The sequence below is a fragment of the Oculina patagonica genome, chromosome 3 (genome assembly GCF_052425735.1).
Source record: "Oculina patagonica isolate OP01 chromosome 3, crgOcupat, whole genome shotgun sequence".
In the NCBI taxonomy this organism is placed as follows: Eukaryota; Metazoa; Cnidaria; class Anthozoa; order Scleractinia; family Oculinidae; genus Oculina; species Oculina patagonica.
In genome coordinates this window covers 2798220-2818795 of record NC_135760.1, presented here as the reverse complement: position 1 = coordinate 2818795, position 20576 = coordinate 2798220, and the positions used below count along the sequence as shown (strand labels likewise).

The 20576-nt window shown below is 40.2% G+C and overlaps 3 protein-coding genes across 4 annotated transcripts in view; 2 read left to right on the top strand and 1 right to left on the bottom strand.

The window, feature by feature from the left end:
• LOC144646182 (SH2B adapter protein 2-like) overlaps positions 1 to 20576 on the top strand; it is a 58772-nt gene that overhangs the window by 37952 nt on the left and 244 nt on the right. The window lies entirely within an intron of this gene.
• Positions 6409 to 20576, top strand: part of LOC144646180 (glutathione hydrolase 1 proenzyme-like) — a 20980-nt gene continuing 6812 nt past the window's right edge. Inside the window, exons 1-6 of the mRNA XM_078505724.1 lie at positions 6409 to 6577; positions 8956 to 8998; positions 16774 to 16836; positions 17947 to 18104; positions 18735 to 19031; positions 20260 to 20452. Of these exons, the coding sequence (XP_078361850.1) occupies positions 8979 to 8998; positions 16774 to 16836; positions 17947 to 18104; positions 18735 to 19031; positions 20260 to 20452 (731 nt within the window). The 5' untranslated portion in view covers positions 6409 to 6577; positions 8956 to 8978. The remainder of the gene's footprint in view (positions 6578 to 8955; positions 8999 to 16773; positions 16837 to 17946; positions 18105 to 18734; positions 19032 to 20259; positions 20453 to 20576) is intronic.
• On the bottom strand, positions 13558 to 16335 carry LOC144646130 (uncharacterized). Its single transcript, XM_078505657.1, has 5 exons — positions 15868 to 16335; positions 14966 to 15297; positions 14534 to 14681; positions 14240 to 14444; positions 13558 to 13883 (listed from the first exon to the last, which is right to left on the bottom strand). The coding sequence occupies exons 1-5, from the start codon at positions 16093 to 16095 to the stop codon at positions 13576 to 13578; spliced, it is 1221 nt and encodes a 406-aa protein (XP_078361783.1). The 5' UTR covers positions 16096 to 16335; the 3' UTR covers positions 13558 to 13575.

Sequence of the window (20576 nt, the reverse complement as noted above, 5' to 3'; positions counted from 1 at the left end):
TTCGTCCCCATTCCCAGAAGGGACGTCAGCAAGACTCCCAGAGTGCCTAGCCACTTGGAGAACCCTAACATCGGACCCACAGATCCTTTCAATTGTGTCAGGGTACAAGATAACTTTTTTCAAAACTCCTTTCCAAAAGTTTCCTCGTCGGGTCAGGAGGCACTCCTAATTTCACAGGAGATCAACGAGTTGTTGCAGAAAGGGGCCATAGAGAGGACCCCCTTTTCAAGAGACGGCTTTTACAGCCACCTTTTTCTTGTACCCAAAAAGGATGGACCTACGCTTCTGGTGATAGATCTAAGTTATCTGAACAAGTTCATTTTAAACGAGCATTTCCAGATGGAAAATCTCAGTTGTTTGAAAACGTTGCTTTTAAAAGGAGATTTTATGACAAATATAGATTTAAAGGACGTTTACCTTTCAGTTCCCGTCCACCAGTCATCTCAAAAGTTTCTTCGGTTTATCTGGGAGGGCACTTATTACCAGTTCAAAGGCCTCCCATTCGGCCTGTGTTCAGCCCCCAGAATTTTTACAAAACTAATGAAGCCAATCGGAGCATTCCTGAGGAGAAAGTCAATACGAGTCATATTTACCTGGACGACTTCCTTCTCTTAGCTGCTACAAAGGAGGAAGCTGTGAAAAACACTCATCTGTTAGTGACTCTCCTTCAGTCCCTAGGATTTATAGTAAACTTCAAAAAGTCATCCCTGACTCCTTCTCAGGTTATCACCTTTCTGGGTTTCAAAATAGACTCAACGTCTATGATGCTGTCACTCCCAGCAGAAAAGATCTACAAGATCCTAGACTCTGCTCACCGTCTACTAGCTCCTCAAAGGATCACACTACGAAACCTAGCAAGCTTAATCGGTTTACTCGAGTCCTCCCGGCCAGCCATTTGGCGAGCACCGCTCCATTTCCGCCACCTGCAATGCGACCTCATATGGGGCCTGCAAATGAACCGGGAGTCTTACGACGCCCGAATCACTCTGTCAACCAGTGCTAGAGGAGAACTGACCTGGTGGTTGGAAAACACCCGCAGTACAAACGGCAGCCCTGTACACCTGCCTCCCCCCGATATGCAAATCACGACATTGGGGCGTTGGCTTCGTACCTTTATAAGTGCAGCAGGAATCGACAGTAAAATTTTCAAAGCTCCCTCAGTACGCTCCCTCTACGACAGCAGCCGCCAATGCATTTGTTCCACTGTCAACTATCATGTCTATGGCTGACTGGTCTTCCTCTTCAACGTTCAGAACTTTCTATTATAAGCCATTGTATAACTCAGATTTTGCTACCGGGGTTTTAACCTCAAAGTAGTTGTAACATCAGTTACTCTCCGGTTGAACTTTCTGTTCTGAAAATGTTGTTCAATGGAACCATAGTTGAGTTTTTCTATGTCATTAAAATGTTTTTGTTACATAGAACTTCGTATGTCTGTTCATATAGCGGCGTTAAAAACTACCTTTTGTTGTCTCATATATTTCGAACGGAGTCTGTGAAATATAATGAGAATTATACTAGGGCCGCCAAGCGGCCTGAAGTATTAATTCGGATTATATGAACAGACGAAGTGAGAAATATATGAGGTTCCCGCCCTTTGCCCATCCCCTGTATGGGTCTTGTTTTATCGGTTTATTGTATGGCGTCAAAAAGCCACTGATGCATCTTGGGACCATGAGACCTAGGTCCCAGGGCCCTGTGGGTATACCCAGGCCCCTTTTGCTTTTATGGGGGATCTACCTTTCCTATGCGTTAAAAAGTGGTTTGAAGCACTAACTGGGAAATTCCTACCATTTGTTGTCTCATACATTTCTCACTTCGTCTGTTCATATAATCCGAATTATTACTTCAGGCCGCTTGGCAGCCCTAGTATAATTCTCATTTGATGACCGATAATGTCAACAAATGCGACTAACTTAGTACACATACCAAGTACACGTGACCAACCTACATACACTCAAAACAAACGTGACTCTGAACTAAAAGCAGGAGTTTCTCGTGCATTTTTAGTCGACTGATTAAAAAGCGATGTGACTATCTTAAGTACACATGTCAAGTACATGTGGCCAAACTAAGTACACAGAGCAGAAGTTTCTCGGGCATCAACAAATACAAACCGTTCTCCCAAACAAATCCTTTATATTTCTAGGCGGTTGTGTAATAACATACATCAGATATCTCAGTGTGCTGGCATTCATCTTCTGCAGTTTTTCAAAGGTGGGTTTGCATCTCGCTTGGCTGAAATGACATCTGAGCTACTGATTTGTCTTATATGCTTATACTTTGCTAATCAGAATGTAATATGTTAGTTGGTTGACATTGCGTTTAACCACTTTTTAACTTGAAAGCTTCTGTCTGTTAAATCTGCTGGAAAAAATCCCTGCATCAGGGATGCTTTAGAGAGATCGCTATATTTACGAAACCTTTCAGGGGAGTTGTGACTACATAAAGTTAGATTCGCCGAAGTTGTCATAATTCTCTCCTTTGCTGTCGCCATAGTCGCTATTTCAACACAAAGTCTTGTGGTTCGTCACAATTTTATTTCTTCTATATCTATGTCGCTGTTAAAATGCTGCGTCGCTTCTCGGAATTTATCCTAACAGGGCCTCTGAAAAGAGTATAAAACCAGCTTGCATTTCAAGGTCTTCTCAAGGTGTTTAAAAATTTTAACTATTTTAAAGCTCAAACAAACAGTTTTCACTGCGCATGCAACCGGTATTTTCTCCAGGTAGAGAAAAATCAACTGTTTCCCGACTAGTGAAACACGAACAGCAGAATCCCACCCTAGAAGAAAAAACAACTGAGTACGACTCGGGCAGTGAAACTTGTGAGCTCGAGAGTGAAGGGTTTCTAGAAGAGGACAGTGGTTTGGCTATCGATCAGTAAGCCGGCTACTTAAGCTGCCGACTTTCTAGTCGGGATAACATCTCTATTTAACTGTCCTTTACGGTTTTAACAGTCGATTTGTTTTACAAAACCTAGGCTACTAAGGTGAAAAGTGGCGTTCACAGCCGTTGCTCTGTAATACGGTTTCCATGTTATGAAGCAACTTGGAGCCCTTCACGCAGTTGGTCTAGCGTTAGCTTAGAAAAACTATATTTGGATTAGCTACTAAGCTAATGAATTAACGTAAACTTCCCTTTTGCGTATAACGGACTTGGATGAAACTTATACTTATAGGCTTCATGGCCGGAAAAAGTCGATGAATTGAGGCGTTAATAGCAGGCGGGATCGGGATGAAAACTCTCAGTTAGGCGGGATGGCGGGATAAGGGCCAAATAGGGTGGCGGGATGCGGGATTGCAAACGCCTATTTTGGACCCCAATCAGCTAACCGAGCGCGTTCTTGTAGGGGAGATATTTCTCCGCTTGCTAAGTTTTTTTTCGCCACTATCTCACAAGGAAACGAGTTTACAAATGGTCTGGATGGGGTTATAACTGAGCCTATGATTGGCCGAAATTTTAACTTGAGGGGAGAAATTTTTAAATAACTGTTACCTGAGATGGTAGAACTCTTCAGCGTTAACTTACAGCGAGTTTGGATCAGGCTCCCGGGGGGGGGGGGGGGAGGTGGGCACTTCCTATAAATGGGCTAATGGGGATGTGCCGCTGGATGGGGTCGCATTTTCACGACTGGACTGACTATAATGGGGTCGCCATTTCAAGCATTTTTTATAGGGTCACTAGAATGGGGTCACACTTTTCCGGGATTTTGAGAGTAAGAAAATTCTGGCAAGTTGTGATTTGTAAACGGAAAGATTCGCCGAAAAAAAATGTTACCGTATTTATTGCTGTTGTTTAATATTTGAGAAACGGCTCCCATTAGGGTTTATACGGTAGACGCAAAAACAGAAAGTGACTAAGTTGGGGTCGTAAAAATTACATTTACCCAAAAGTGACTAAGATGGGGTCTATAATTGGCCATAGAATATGACTATTATGGGGTAGGGGTTCTGAGAGGCCAGCGGCACATACCCAACAAAAATTGACCCAAGTATACCCCCCGGGGATCAGGCGCGACTTTATAGCCGGTGAAATGAAGTGAATTCTTTGTTTAACTACCCTCAGATTGTAGAGTGGCTTATAACATAGCTAATATCTCCGGGCATTTCAACAGTACAACGGGCAAAGATCTGACTACAACACCGGGAACTTCGTGCACTACTCTTTACGTCTCTGCTGGCCATAACAAGGAAGATGCAAGATACAGCGCGTACGATTTATCGTCTTCATCCGAGAGCCCTAGAATATCTAACCATTTGCAGATGTCATTGCAACGGCAGCATATTCTCCTTAGTTATTTTAAGACCCTGAGTGTTGGTCCAGTCTGGGACTCGAACCCGAGACCTTCCACACGGTAGTCCGGCGCTCTACTAACTGAACTAACCGGTGGGCGGTTAGTAATGTCCTCGTGCGCATACGCGCGTGCTCGCCCAGTCGGCTGGCTGAGAGAAATGACGGACTACTTGTAGACTATAACGACTGAGAACCCAGCACTCCCTTCAAATCCGCTTCACAGGCTTTGGCAATTCCCGTAAAATAGGGCTGGTAAATGGAACCTGGATCTGATGACGAATCTTTTTGTCAGCGAAGTCTCGTTTCTGCACGGTGTTTGCCGTCTTGGAGTCTCGAACCTTTTTGCCCGCGCAAGGTCTCAGAGTCTCGGATTTGTTTGTTTGTTTTTGGTCGAGGGTCTCGGTTTAAACCCCCAAAAAGAGTTTAGGAAAAACAAGATCTTCATGCCTCAGGAGCGACACAGCCAAAGATGGCAGGCTTTCCAACAAAGGGGGTGGTTGAATCACTTCGAGAGTTGCCACCCCTCGACTCCTGACTAGACTATCAGAAGACAAATTTATGAATAAATGTAACGGTTCAGCGAGTCCGGATCACGCAACTTAACTTCGAAAATGTGATAGTTCATGAATACTCCAGTAATTTGAAATTGCAAACCTTAAAACGAACAAAAAATTGGTATCTTGAAATTACATCATTCCATTTGGTGTTTCCGAATGGTGCACAGCTTTGTTATACATCGCAATCCTCAGTCAAAGGAATCTATCCAGACCTCTGTCCATCGAGAAAAATGAAACGCCGGACGAATTCTTCAATCCAGTGATCAAACAATAGGAAGCTAAACCATAGACTCCTCTACTAACTATGGCTAAACTATGTGAATAAGATTGATGTTCAGCTCCAGCGGCTAGTCAAAGCTATTCTATTTTTTTTCAAGTGTTTGTCTTTCAAATGAAGACAATGTCATGATTTCGAGCTTCCTGCCGTTTACATTCAAGTATAAAGTGAGGCTGATATAATAGCTATCCGACCTATCCCAGTTTTCATTACTTATTGATACGTTCCGCTGATGAATAGCAAATTTGTTCCGTCTTTACAGATACTAATATGTTATGGCTTCGGCTTATCAAGAAGTCATAACTTCAAGCCAAAATAGTTAAAAGGACGTATGAAAGGAGGCTTTGCATTAAACATGTGTTCTATTTATCCCAGAATCGGAGGCGCGGTGGCCTAATTGTTGCAATTGGTGCGGCGGACTCCGGATCGAGCGGTCCGAGTTCGAGCCCCGGCCGGGGTCACCTGTGTTGTGTTCTTAGGCAAGACACTTTACTCTCATAGTGCCTCTCTCCACCCAGGTGTATAAATGGCTACCGTCGACATAATGCTGAGGGGGGGGGGGGGGGGATCCTGCGATGGACTAGCATCCCATTCAGGGGGGAAGAAATATTCCTAGCCGCTTAATGCTACGAAAACTTGGATAAGCTCCGGCAGTGTGGGCCGCATGGCTCGTGGCTTCCCTTTCTATTCATCCCAGTAGGAGCGGGAATACAGCTGCTCTAATCTATCAACCAACTAACGTACTTCATTTTGATTGCGCATGGCAAAAAAAGATATAAGCAGATAAATGACTCCACTAATCTGAGATTATTGCTGTAAAACAAATTATTTTTTCCTCGCGCGGCCTTCTTGCGATCGCGCACTCTTTTAAACGCGCTGAAAACTACACAGACGCCTGCTACGCAGGCTAAACAAATTATAAAAAAGGAGACAGCTTAGTGAGAAATTGAAACTGTTTTAAAGTTAGGTACGTCGTTGTTAATTGGTCGACAAATAAAATAAAACATTAACTGCCTTTTTAAAATACCTGAGAAACTCCTGTTTTTTAGACGGGTTGATAAAAAATCCGACAGCGGCATGCGGACCATTTTATCCCAAATTGCAAAATGACAAGCTTTAACATTCGATTTTCAGACGGGAGACATTCATACCAACCCTAAAAGGGCCTCATTTTCCCATTTTCCACCTCTCAAAATGCATGTTTTTCGTCACGAACATGGAAACTGAAATATAGCGTGACTAAATAGAAGTTTATATTTAATACTGTTACTCAACCAATCAGAAGATCCCTAAAGCTGAATGATGTTGGGACACAAAACGCGAACTGCGCTTCGATCTGAAGTGGCACACACACGCTGGCATCGTAACAAAAATAATTTAAACCAAGGAGGCGTTGGCACTGTATAGTAATAGATCTGAACACGTCGAACTGTCACAACTTGTTTAAGGTAAGCAATCGCATCGTAGGTGGATTAATTTGAAAATCTGTGTTAATATAATGGCTAACTCGCGTACTACACGCCTATGTCACAGCATCGCTGATTGTTTTAGTAATGCCGATTGTTCTGGCAACAACGAGCTTAGTTCGCGTTCAGGTTATGTAAATAGCATGCGTCAATGTGGTGGGTGAGCCTAGAATAAAAGTCGAGGCGTGAAATCGCATGGCTTTGCTCTCAGATCTTTTCAGTTTAAAAGAAATTCGTAATGAAAGCCTACATCGTTGACTATTCACCGGGTTCGTGTTAGAAAGCATAACATACCGTGACCATGTACGTATTGTAAACAATTCTACACTTGCAGCCTGTAAGCGTGAGTTCAGAAGATATCATAAACGCGTTTACATGATTAAACTGATAAAAGCTAAAGGATTTTATCAGTTAAAAGCTAAAGGCCGTAAAATTGACGGTGTTGTCATCCAACACGGTTTCCAATATCCGGCTGAAACGTTGGACGTTTTCCGCATTTAAGATATCTTTATTCTTCTAGGGCGTGTATTTTAAACCCATAATATTTTCATAAAACGCTGCAAAAAATCGACTTCAACATACTATTATCCTTTATAGCAGTGAGCGGTGAAGTTTAATAATCCTATTGTTGCAAATATTGAAAGCTTTAACTGGAGAGTGCCACTTGTCAGTTAAAATAGCTTCGAGTTTCAGTCACGGAATTCAGAAAAGACATTGTACATGTTGCACGTTGGTGGGCGCGCCAAAAAGCGCAAACAGAAACTTCGGAATTCACATAAGAGGATCTCGTACCATTTAAATATATTAGAATTCCCGGCGTCTTTCTTGACAAATCTTGAACAATATATATCATTTTACGTGCCTTATATTTGACCTTAGCTGGTATAAGGTGTTTAAATTGCATCACACGCGCTTAGTCACACAAGCTGTTGTTTGCAATAACAGCAAAAGTATGCCCTGTCCAAAAAAATAAGGAAAAGAGAACGTGTTAGTTCAAACACCCCCTCCCTTGTTTGCGCTTTTTTCAGTAAGTCAATAAACCTCTCCAGAACCTCTATTTTCATTCGCCCTTAATATTAAAACACTACATGTACTTTTTCAGAGCTACGTTGTAGTTATTAAAGTTCATTGATGTGACCTGTTGAATGTTGTTTTAAGGCCGATTTGCGTGCCTTGTTTGAGCCTCTTCTCTTCTAGTCACCGGGACGAAACGACATTAACCACGGCGAGACAAAGTGGCCTGGAAGCTAAGCCGGAACTTCCACCTCCCCCCCCCCCCCAAATAAAAACATTGTCGTACGTAAAAGCGGCCATCGTTACTGCCCCTTTCAGTTAAATGCGGCACAATCAATGTCTTTTTTACGCTTTCATCTTAGCGAAAGTCTCAGCTTTTTCTCGGCGACCGCTCCAACGCTTTAATACGTGTTATAGAAAGGCGTTGTATACAGATGTCGGCCTACATTTAATTTCCTGACATCTGCCTAAGTTTAGGGCTTTCCACAAGTTTCTCGGCAACTTTTTGGCAACTTTTTATATTTCGAGCAACTTTTTCCCCTTCAAGCAACTTTTTTCCTTTCGAGCAATTTCTAGACCGAAGATCTCCGAAGATTGTCCGAGTGTTGTTCGAAGGCCATACGAACATTTCCGAAGGTTAGCAAAGTTTGCCAAAGATTTTCGTGGAACATCCGAAGACGTTTCAACTGTCGACTCATTCCCCATTGAAACATTACAAAATTAGTCAGCAAACATGAAGTCATCAATGTCTCCACGATTCAGTTTCGCAGTGAAAGAAATCCTTGTAATTCAACAAATTTTTGCCTTAAAATGTTATTTAGATATTTCTGTTGCAGTGAAACTGCGTGAAACTGCTTAGAAATCTTACCTTCAAAGGAAATGAGCATATATTTGGATAAATTTTCTTGATGAAAAGCAGCGTTTTGGATTTTTTGGGGGATCTTTCGAGCAACTTTTTTTGATTTTTGGAGGAACTATGGAGACACTTTTTCAGAACTTTCAAGCAATTTTTGGAATAATTTCGAGCAACTTGTGGAAAGCCCTACCTAAGTTACCCGTGTGGCTTCTATGATGGCAGCATTATCTTAGAGTTCCTGAAATATCTATATTTGTTTTAGCTACACGTTCCCACGATCTTGGAGAATTGAAATGAAAAATTGAAATCACCTAGTACCCCACCCCCATATTTTAGTGACGAATTCATGCGAATTCATCATTAATTGATTCGGGGAGGGCGGAGGGGGTTGCAGTTCTCTTTTTATTATGTCCGAGATTGCATATCGAAATAACAGAGAATAATCCTAGTTTTGATTTTAAAATTCCGTCTGCTTTACTTGTTTTCCAAGGTTCTAATCACTTAACTGGCGTTATGGAGGGCGGAAAGGAAAGGTAAGAAACCTTACTTGTATACGTCACGGAAGGGCATTCTGAAGAAACTTGCCAATTTTTTTCAAGTTTGTCGCTCGTTAATCCATCTAAATCTTCCTCAGTGGTAACCATCTTTGTTTATTTTTGGTTTATTATTACTTGAATTGTGATTTTGTACCTTAGAAAACTATTGTTTTGAGCCCGAGGTTTCCTTGTAATTTGCAAGTATGTTTTACATCAGAATTTGACCCCAGGTCGCTCGATCATAAAACCGTTGCATTAATCATTAGGGCACCACGCCTTCCACTGGTATTGTTTGCGCTTTTATTTGAAAGAGATCACATGGTAAACTTTTGCAGACAAAACAAAATGAATGACAAAATAAGTTCTGCTGTCGTGAAATAGGCGTCACAAGCTTTAAAGTTTCTACAATAGGGGGCTTTTGTATCTTTTTATAGGCGCGAAATCTATGGGCTGGAGAAGGGATGGGGTTCGGAATTTCACGATGTATTTCTTTGTGTTGAGTCAGGTGTTGTAATTAATAATCCAACCGGAGATTTATTACAATATTGGCTGTTGATTTGTTTAACGTTTGGCATAATATTTGAATAACAAAAAAAATTGACGTCAACGATTGTAAACAAGAACTATAAACGCGAGTCGACCTGAACAAGAAGAGAACGGACAAGGGTTTGCTTGCTCTGCACAATGCGTGTACAATGCGTGTACCTTAGTGCCAACCGATTTTCAATTACATAGGAAAATGAAATTCAAATGTATTTCGTTTTTCATTTTTCTTCCCCGCTGTAAAAATGGAATTTAAGTCCTTTTTTCAAAATTCTTTTTTTTTCACCCATGAAAAATGACATCCGACTTTCATTTTCGTTTTTAAATGTTCCTTACACGGCGGAAAACGAAATTCGAATTCACTTTTTGATTTTTGTTTTTCGTTTCTCTTTATATGAAAAAACGGATTTGAATTTTTCTTTTCATTTTTTGCTTTCGGATGGAATTTGAAAATTAATCGGTATTCGTTTTTCCTTTTTGGCTTAAGGCATTGAAACTGACATATACCCTGAAATATCAACCAATCACGAAACGACATATTACCGCGTAATGAGGCAGACTCTTATGCTGCCCTCAGTTTCCCAACCCAACCAACCGTGCGAATTGTATTTAGCTGCGAATGGTATTTAGCTGCTGTCTATCTTGGTCATGGCGGATTCAGAAGATTGTGTGATATTTTTCACCGGCGAGGGAGACGGAAGAGAGGAAAGGAGAGTGAAAAAATCTCAAGTGTCGGCCGAAAGATTGGCTCAAATGTTTGGGGTAAGTCATAAAGCGAGAAAGCTTTTAACTTGCAAGCATGTGCTTTCGGGTTCCTCGGAATGTAACGCCGTTGATGAAGGAACTTTAACATTTATTTAAAAAAATATTTGATTACCCGTTTCAGTTTGATGTGCCAGGAATCCACATTGTGGAGGAGTTTGGCTTGGCAACCGAATGGCCGAACCGCGATGGTCGGTTTGACCTTACAGATTTTAGGAAAGACACAACCCTAAAAGTGCAAGGGACCCCGTCCCGGTCGAATCAACACCAAGGAGCAGCCAGCCTTCGTACTCCACCGGCAAGCTCCAACTATTCTCCTTTGTTCAGGTTTGTATAATCATTTGATTTTTTCAGTCTTCGATTGTCGAAATTTCGGGAACATTTACATTAAATCTCAAGACAGTTATAGCTGTTAAATCGCATGCATGTTGTGGTCAAGCCTTTCTTGATTGCGCTGGTTTGCGTCGAAAAAAATCCCCGAAAGTGCTTAAAATATAACAAAAGGCAAAAGGTTAAAATATGCCGTTAAGATTTTCGAAAAAGATGTACATTTTTACTGAAGTCAGAATGTATCTCTTCAATCTATTTTCGTAACGTTCACTCGTCAGCCAATAAGAAGCTTCTGTTCTCACGCTTGCAAGAAAGAGCCAACGTGCTTTTCCATGACAACGGTCACTTTGTACAAGAGAGCACAAACTAAAATCAACAAAGGTAATGTAAACAGTGCACGAATGTGCAGAAAATTTCTCAAAGTAAAATTTTGGCTTGAAATTTTCTTTCAAGAAATATCGCGCAAATCGATCGAACTAAAAGGGCCGTCGATCGAGAAATTACGGGAGTCTGGGAATTTTTTTTCAACCCCGGCATTTTCATTGTTTTTTATGAAAATAAAAAAGCACAAGACTGTAGCAAGCGGATGATTAATTTGATGCATTTCAGTTTCACTAAAAACCGATTTTAACTGATTAGATGAAAAATGTGACATTGCTAGCAGAATTAGCCAATGTGACGCTCTTCTAATTACTTTGTATTTTTTTTTCTAGCTCCGTTTTTTCTAACCTCCCCCATTCTACGAAAAGAGTGAAAGTAAGTGGATACTCACTGAAGGTAACGTTGGCATCACTTGAAAAAGGAAAAGTTAAGACACCTACAAGGCAAATTTATGTACTGATTACAGAAGATACCGCAAATGTTCCCAACATCACGCTGAAATGCAAGGAGGAGCTAGGTATAGAAGAAATAAAACTTGTCAGTGCCAATGGGCTGCCTTTCGAGGATTCAAACGGGACTAGAGGTAACTTGTATTATCAGTAGATGTATATTTCTTCCTTTTCATTGGCCGAGAGCCCATCACGTAATCTTTAAATAGCTGCCTACAAATAGTAGAGCAGAGAGGTTATCTTTCAGAAGTTGAGTATTTTATAACTTGGATGTTCTCGAATGAATATGTTTGTATTGAGATGTACTAAGCAACCCAGTAAAGTCCATATTGCCAGTATTTATATTTTTAACCTGTTGACGGGCATACAAGGGTGGGGGGGGGGGGGGGGATTCCACCCCCTGGTAAGGTTTTTTCAAAATTTTGAAAAGAGGATTTTCTCAACAATGGTGAAACTTTCAGTAGCTGTTCATTCATCCCTTGCGGAAACTTTGATATGGAAACCATGTGTCCATGATATTTGACGTTGCCTTGGCAATGCCATAATTACAAGCAGATCTTGCCAAAAATCGTCATTTTTAACATTTTTCTTTATTTTTTTTTCAAACGGAATTGTACGATTTGTTTAATTTTAACATTCAATAATCATTCTGGCTTGATTTTGTATCAATTTCCGTTATTTGTGAAATCTAAGATGTTGGATCCAAGATGGCGGCTCTAATGACGTCATGTGGCGTCAAATGACATCTCAGCCAACAAAAATAGCCTCCTCTTGTAGAGTGAGCTACAGGCTTTCTTCTCAATGTCGGCAAATTATTTCGCTGCGCCTGAACAGAACGAAAACTCTGGGGAGAGATTCCATCCACCACCGCCCCCCCCCCCCTTCTCCCTTGTAGAATGGTGGGGGTATGAATTCGCTTGTACGTTCGAGGGTTAACAAGGGGACGTGAAATTTGTGAATACCTTCCTGTACTAAAACTATTTTAAATTATAATGTCTTTACCCCACAGGCCTAAGCTTTTGGAAATCAGCGTCTCGTAAAGTCTATGCTATAGACTTAACAAAAGAAAAAGCTGATGAAATAGTTGTTATTAAAGATGAACATGAAGAACATGTGACCAATGCACAATCCCAAGGTATGACGTACAGTACATGTAGTCACTATGAGTAATCTCTGACCAGTTTTATTTGACAAGATTCAATTTCTTGGTTCTTGGCCACAAAGACTTTATTGTTGTTCAAAATTTTGTAAATAATTTCAAGAAAACTGAATAAACAAAATGAACTGTGATACTATTTATACAAAAAAATGCATTTTACCAAAAAATCAAATACAAAACTTTTTTCCATGCTCACGACATACACGCAATTGGAAATACACATATAACTGTGGGAAAACATTGATTACAGCATACTAGTCTGCTATCAATCTAACACTATGAATGAGCTATAATTAAGACATTGTTTATAATTTGTGTCCTCTGTAGATGTTAACATGCAAGATATCAAAGAAGCCGTGAAAATTGCAGTGGCAGAAGCTATCCATCAAGAATTGCCAAAATGTGTTGAAGATAAACTAAATGCCAATTTTTTCATTGTACGAGCAGTACAGAATGCCATTGTGAAAGAGATTTTAGATTGCTTTGAATGCATTATTTGCAAAGAAACAATACAACCACCAGTTGTAGTGAGTACTTGTTGTGACTCAGTAATAGGCTGTAAGGGATGCATTCAAATTTGGACAACCAATAATTCAGGTTGTCCAAAATGCAGAAATGAAGTTGATTTTGTAGCAATTGAACTAAAAGGATTTGACATCCTCACAAAGCTTAACAACGGTTTTTCTAGAGTTGGCTAAAGACAGACGAAATCAGAAAACGTTACTTGTTGTTGTGTTAAAGGAATATGTCTTTCACATCACGTTAAAACAGTAAAGGCTTTTTAACAGCTAAAAGCCACATGCCTAGCTTCATTTTTAAAACAATGTTAATGTTAACCAAACCTTAATATTACATATAAAAAACTGCGATGTCAACCAAAGTATATCTTGTATGTTTGTTTCTGCCATTGCATTCAAACTAACATCTGATGGAATAAACCTACGTTGGATTTATGTCAGAAGTTGAATTGTAATGTTTGCATATCTTTGTATGGCCTGCTCAAAAGAAGTAGAATTGCCATTCACAAGTTCTCCAAAGATGGCTTCTTCATTTGTTTCATTACTAAAGCGCTGTTCTCGTGTAGCCTGAAGTTCGGCATTTTCGGCTAAGGGGTCAATGCCAAAAGTAGGGAAAACCGTGAGTGTACCACCAAGATTTTCGTAAGCAGTGACAGCTTCCATGCTTGTGGGAATCTGATTAGCGAGTACTCTCTGTCCTTGGAAGTTGCCATTGCGCAAGTGCACTGGTGTCCCAACTCCTGCAATAGAAAGGAAAAAGGTCATGGGGGTAGTGAATTTAGTGGTAACACTGGATTTTACGTGAATTCTATGGCTGTTTTATAAGCTACTGAAAATAATGATTGTGTTTGATTAGACGGAGAGTGGAAAATAAGGGGGTAGAGAGCGCCAAAAAAGAGGAATGACACATGATAGCTTTCTCATCCTCCAAAAACGTGATTCTTCTCTTATTTTGTCAACAGGGTCAAACAAAAACTTTGTGCGTTTAGTGATGAAGAGCTACAAGTAGCGAAAGGGAAGAGCCGGGTTAACCTTACGACCCTTAACCATGCCCCCTGCTAATATTACAGTATTGGTGTACCTTGAGTAGTCATACCTGGGATTGGGTGATGGTTCCAAGCATTTACTGTTCGTTTCATTCCTACACTTGCTACTTTCAGTGAGACACTTGAGACATAAAACTTAGTAAAGTCAAGTTCCATGTCGATAACACCTCTCTGCTCCATATCTCTCAAGGCATTTTTAATCGGATAATTTACACGAGCATTGACTTCCACCCAAAAACGCTCAATTCTAAGATTCTTCAAGAGAGGGAAAAGAGTGGACCAATTAGTTTGCAAATGAAACAAACTTAAATGACAATGCGTATTAAACTTACAGTCATGCTTACCTTTTTCGACTGTGTTTGTCGGTAAGGATCTCGCTGTGTATTTGTCCTTAGGGAGGCCAGTGACTCCTGTCCAAAGAGGGTCAAGTAGAACTCACGGCCATGATCAACTCGTACTTGATCTGGAAGGCAGTCCTCTATCACCGCTTTTCTGTATCATAAATTAAATTATTAGAGGTCACTATTGACACAAAGATATATTTTAGTGAGCGCCGGTATAAATACCGCGTACAAGATGGTCAAGTCAGGGATAAGGGTGTAAAGGAAGAAAGAGAACTGATGTCAAATTGCTGCTCAGTAATTTCCTTTTCCAATTTTTGTATATTTTTTACAGCACCCTTTCCTATTCGTTTCCTTGGTAATAAACACACAGGCTAGATAGTTTGATTCAAAAAAGCAATGTTTTCACTGCTACGAATACGAAACTCTACCCACCTGTAAACATGTTCGTAGATGAGGACGTTATTCTTCACGGGCATGCAAGCAAAAGAAGGAATGTACCTAGAAAACCCGTCAATTGCACAAACATGGACAACACCATAATTCACAAGTTTCTCGTTCTGGTCCATGTGTAGCTTGTGGCCATGGTATTCAGCAGTATATGGTTGCGGGTTGATTTGCCTTTCAACACCTCTTTGGCGACGATGATGGTAAATGGGAGCAACCCGAGACAGAGATTCTCTTACACGCCTCTCTGATGCGAATGTACCTTGAACCTGCATATCTAGATATCCTTTCATCATTTTTCTTCCAAATACAGGACCCACCTACAATGAATTGAGAACAGTTTTCAGCGCATGAAAAATCAAAAAAAGAGGCCTTTGATTTTCTGCGCCCTTGCCTAACACTTTACATGACGCCCCTACATTAAAGGTAACAATTTCCCTGCAAATTTAGCCTGCAGAGCAGGCGGATTATTTTCGCGCGACTCGCAAAATCCCCCCGAAAAATAATCCGCCTGTTCTGCAGGCTACTGCAAATTATATTAGCTCAAATTTGACGCCACTACCAATGAATATAGATAACTTCCACAAAATCCCTTTTCAACATAATTGTAACAAACTTGGAATAAGATAATTTTTAAATTGAATAAGAAAACAAAACTTTAAGAACTTTGAAGATATGCATAAGTTTTGGTTCGTTTAAAAATTGAAAGTGTTATTGAGCTCGTTGTGTTATCCTATCGTGAATAGTATAACTTGACGACAGCACCGTTAAGGGAATAAGAGATTGCAAATTGAAAGCAATAGAAATTATCCGAATAAGGATAAGTAAATTGTAGTTATACATACATAATTATCCATAACTGTTATTCTAAATTTGGAACACATCCTTACCTCTGATACGGCGGCTCGTACTGCGATGTCGAGCACTCCATCTGCAACCGGCATTCTTTTTCTGATTCCCCGATGATTACAAAACCTTTTGACGCTTCTTAAACTACAGCCCTTTAGATTCGGATATCGAGTCTTGATTTCAGTGACCAGCTCTTCAAAAGTATGTTTCTGTTCGACAAGAAACCGGCGGACAAAGTCTTCATCAAGAACAGCTTCTAACGCCGCCATTTTGTTTCTTAAATATTCCCGCCAAAACAAAGATTGTCAGTTTCAATGCTTTTGGCCAAAAAGGAAAAACGAAAAACGAATGTTAAATTCAGTTTGTTTTCCAAATTCCATCCGAAAACTACAAAACAAAAAGAAAATTCAAATCCGTTTTTTTAGATATAGAAAAACGAAAAACAAAAATCATAAAGTGAATTCGAATTTCGTTTTCCGTCGTGTAAGGAACATTTAAAAAAGAAAATGAAAGTCGGATGTCATTTTTCATGGGTGAAAAAAAAAAATTTTGAAAAAAGGACTTAAATTCCATTTTTACAGCGGGGAAGAAAAATGAAAAACGAAAATACATTTGAATTTCATTTTCCTATGTAATTGAAAACCGGTTGGCACTAAGGTACACGCATTTGCACGTGCACGAGTTTTAAATCTTGGTACATTTCACTCGCCGTCGGCTGCAAAACAACAACGCGAAATGGCAGAACATGAGCCACTTCGGTAAATTTGCCATTTGCTTCAATTTAGACTTATGTTGCCACTTTTAAACAGTCACTTGGCAGTTATAAATGTGAATGAATTCCTTGCGACTTTGGGTCGTCCGCTGTTTCGTACACGCTACAAAAATACGGTATTTTGCAGAGAGCAACACTGCTACAGTAGCCGATTGTTTTTTTTTTATATTTGCAGGGAGCTAGAAAACCCCACCGAGGGTCAAAAAGAGGGCATAAAGTTTAGTCAAGGCAGCAAACTGTGAGTAAATTGTACTTCTTTGTTACGGGGGTTTCGAAGCATTAGTTACGAATCATTAGTTCCGGTATACTTTAGTCAAACGTGTGTAGTTCTTCGAGTAAAATCGAATTTACTGAGACATGCTGAATTTCTGTGTTTGTTGAGACAGTTTAATCTCAGTTCAGAGATTTTGCTGTCGTCATGTAATTCTATAAATTATATTATATTGGAATGGTATGGTATGGTATGGTATGTTAATTTGTGGCACTAATTTAATTCAATTTGCAAAAAACACATATTGATTAGCATTCACCTGTTCAATGTTGTTCTTTGTATATTTTTCGGCCAAACCATGCCTGGTCGCTGGTGCCACTTTATATAAGCGAATCTTTGCTAACGTCATTGTTCACATGTTGCCTCATTAGCATACAGAAGACATTATGCTATATACGAATTGACTCTAAAAGATTAAAGTATTTGTTTAACTTTGTTTAGCTCTTTGCGTGTAATAAAGGAGATATCGACTTTTAAAAACTGCAGAATTGTTGGATGACAAAGGCCATACATTCTTTTGACAAATTCGAGTTCTTAAACCCGCGTCACTCAAAGAAAGTACTCAAATTTCTAAGGACAGTTAATAGTGCAATGTGCTTTCGATACTCAGAGTTGATTTTTCGTCCCTTAATCGGAAAAAAGGCTTGATTGGCAGACGCTGTTCCGAAAAATAAGTCCGCGGGTGTATAAATGGTTACCGATGCTAGGGGGTAACTCTGCAGTGGACCAGCATTCCATCCAGGGGGGAGTAGGAATACTTCTAGGCGCTTAATGCTACAGAACTGACCAGGATAATAGCGGCCTGATGGGCCACAAGATTCGGTAACTATTTTGGATTCCATCATTCAGCAACATGGGCGTTTATTTAAACACCACTACAAACAGTGACGTTATCTACTTGACTACCTCACATTGGCGATAAACGCGTTTTCCCGCGCTTTGCACCGGTTGCCTGCGCTTACCTCGAGCTTTGATTGGTAAATTTCGTTTATTGTGATAGGCTAAATGTGTCAACATATATTGGTTTTTGAAATGATATATATATAAAAAAAACATTTTGTGCCGTTGTGTTTGCAGATCCAAGAAGCGAATAATTATCATCGCGGTCGTGGTTCTCGTTGTTATTGCGATCATTCTCGCTGTTGTACTCGCTTTGGTGCTGAAGAAAAAAGAGAAAGAAGAAGAAAAAACGAAAGGGACAACTCAACATATCATACCACCACTTCCCACAGGAGGTAGGACTGAAAAGGAAGAAGAACGACAAACAAAAACAACATGCAAGAACATCTAGCCTGATTAACTTGACAATTTTAAAATTTCTCAGACAGCGCGCGCTCAATTCGAATTTTTTCCCGTGCTCTAAAGACATTCAGATTCGACCCAAAGATCCGGGTATTATATATCTCCGTTTTGTTGTTACTTTATTTTAAAACTTCGTGCGTAAGTTACAATCAATACTAGACAGTACACGAATTTCTGTAGTGCTCCGTCATTAGTTTGGAATCTCAGGATGTGTTTTGAGCGGGAAATGATAATTGAAGATTAATAAAAAAACTGTAGGACAATACAATACAATACTTAGACACGAATTAAGGGAAGAAAATGATATGACAGCAAATACAATGTCCTCCTGCTCGCCCTCCTCACTCTCTTCCTTTCTTGCTTGCTTCCTTGTTTCATTGCATCGTTGTTTGTCTGCTTGCCTTATGCTATCCTCACTCTCTTAATTATATTAATTAATTAGCTAGTTAGTTAATCTTAATAAAGGGAAGAAGGAGAAATTTATTATTTATGTATTTGTTTATTTAATTATTTATTTATTGCGTGGATCTTAAATGACTGCATGTTTTCTTTATAATCCTTAGCCCCCCCTGGAGCAGATGGACCTTACACTCACGGAGTGGTAGCCGCAGATGCACCCCGCTGTTCAGCGGTGGGCCGTGACATCCTCAAAAAGAATGGGTCAGCGGTTGACTCTGCCATTGCTACCATGTTTTGTATAGGAGTCATCAATATGCACTCGGCAGGCATCGGTGGCGGTGGTTTCATGACAGTTTATAATCGGGCTAATAGAACAGCCGAAGTGTTTGACTTTAGAGAGGAGGCTCCTGGGAGGGCGAATAGTACAATGTATGTCAACAGCAGCCTCAGCTCCACTAAAGGTAATGTTTTACTTTTTGCCCTTTCAACTCCAAGAATCCCCAAGTTTGAATTTAAATGAAAATATGTGTTTTTGTACAGTACAGTTTTCTGTGCTCTCATAAATTTTTTTCAGCCAAATAGTCATAAATAGGCACCTTCAACTGGAATACTAAGCGAGTGTCGATTGTCGTATGTATTGGCGACTCTGGGCGACACACGGCCTCCGGCCGAATACCTTTTTTTACCCAAAGCAGCATGCGCATTAATCTAGTTATTGTGGAAAATTGACGCGCGTGAGTCATAAAAACTATTATTTATAGATATAATTGCATATAATAACCCAAATGGAAGTAATTAGAGAATGCCCATAACCCTATCCAGACCGGGGGGGGGGGGGGCGGAAAGTGCCCGCGCTGACTTTGAACGCAAATAACTTTTTTAATATTCAGCCAAACGCTGTCAAACTTAATCTAAAATTTATCTGGGAACAATCTGATATGATAGGTTGTTGTGTCATGAACTTGACATCACCATGGCAACGGTATTTTGACAGGCGTGTTTTCCCAAATTTGTAAATTTCGTGTTTCTATTAATGAAAATTAACTTTAATGCAATTATTTTCACCATTTTACGGATTTTAAGGACAGTTTTTATTGATTTTGAGTATTTTGCAGTAATATTTGGCGGTTTTCTGACGTTTTGGAAAAATTTCGAAATCCAAGATGGCGGCTGTTTTGACATTATGACGTAATAGTCACGTGATGTGACGTCATTATCCCACGTGACGTATAACAAAAGTTAGATTTTCGGGCAAACTATATATCCTGTAAGTTTCATTGTGATTGCTTAAATATTCTGGAAGTTACGGTCTGAAAAGATCCAAAAAAGCCCGTTCTGAATAGGGTTAAACGCCGGTTTTTAGCCTTCCGCCGCACGCCCTGTTTTAAAAATCGGATATAACCCAATGACTGTCTTGTTGCGAAATCTGTTCATCGTTTCGATTCTATGCAATCAAATTTATGATACAAATGTGCACCAGACCAGTATCACATGAACATATCGCAGTCTCACATATAGAACTTATCGAGGACGAATCAGGAATGGGCTCCTGGCCAACCATACTCATAAAGATAAGCATCAAAATGCCTCCATGCATAAATAACACATTCTTTCACTATCCCCCCCCCCCCCCCCACACACACACACTAGTTTATGTGTGGTTGATCATTGTTACACTTTTTACTTCAGGTCCCACGGCCTCAGGCGTGCCTGGTGAGGTGAAAGGATTCCGTGCAGCTTGGATGAAATACGGCAGATTACCTTGGAAGGATCTTGTACAACCAACTATTGATTTCGCCAAGAATGGATTTAGACTTGGAAGTGCCACACATGCTGCTGCTGGCAGGGTTCTGGAAAGCGTCAAAAATGATACAGGATTAAGGTATAGCCATGCGTAGTTTCTCCGCGTGCGTAGGCCTGCGAGACGAATTGGAAGGCGCGCATTTTTTGTGCCCCCTGCTCCTCGCGGTTGAAATACGCTTGGATGAGCCAATAAGCCGGCGATC

What these genes read in the sequence shown, in the direction of transcription:
- LOC144646130 (XM_078505657.1), bottom strand. Translation starts at nt 16,095, where the DNA reads ATGGCGGCGTTAGAAGCTGTTCTTGATGAAGACTTTGTCCGCCGGTTT. An exon ending in GACAAACACAGTCGAAAAAG is followed by an intron (nt 14,445 to 14,533) that starts GTAAGCATGACT and finishes CCTCTCTTGAAG; the next exon opens with AATCTTAGAATTGAGCGTTT. An exon ending in GAACCATCACCCAATCCCAG is followed by an intron (nt 13,884 to 14,239) that starts GTATGACTACTC and finishes TTTCTATTGCAG; the next exon opens with GAGTTGGGACACCAGTGCAC.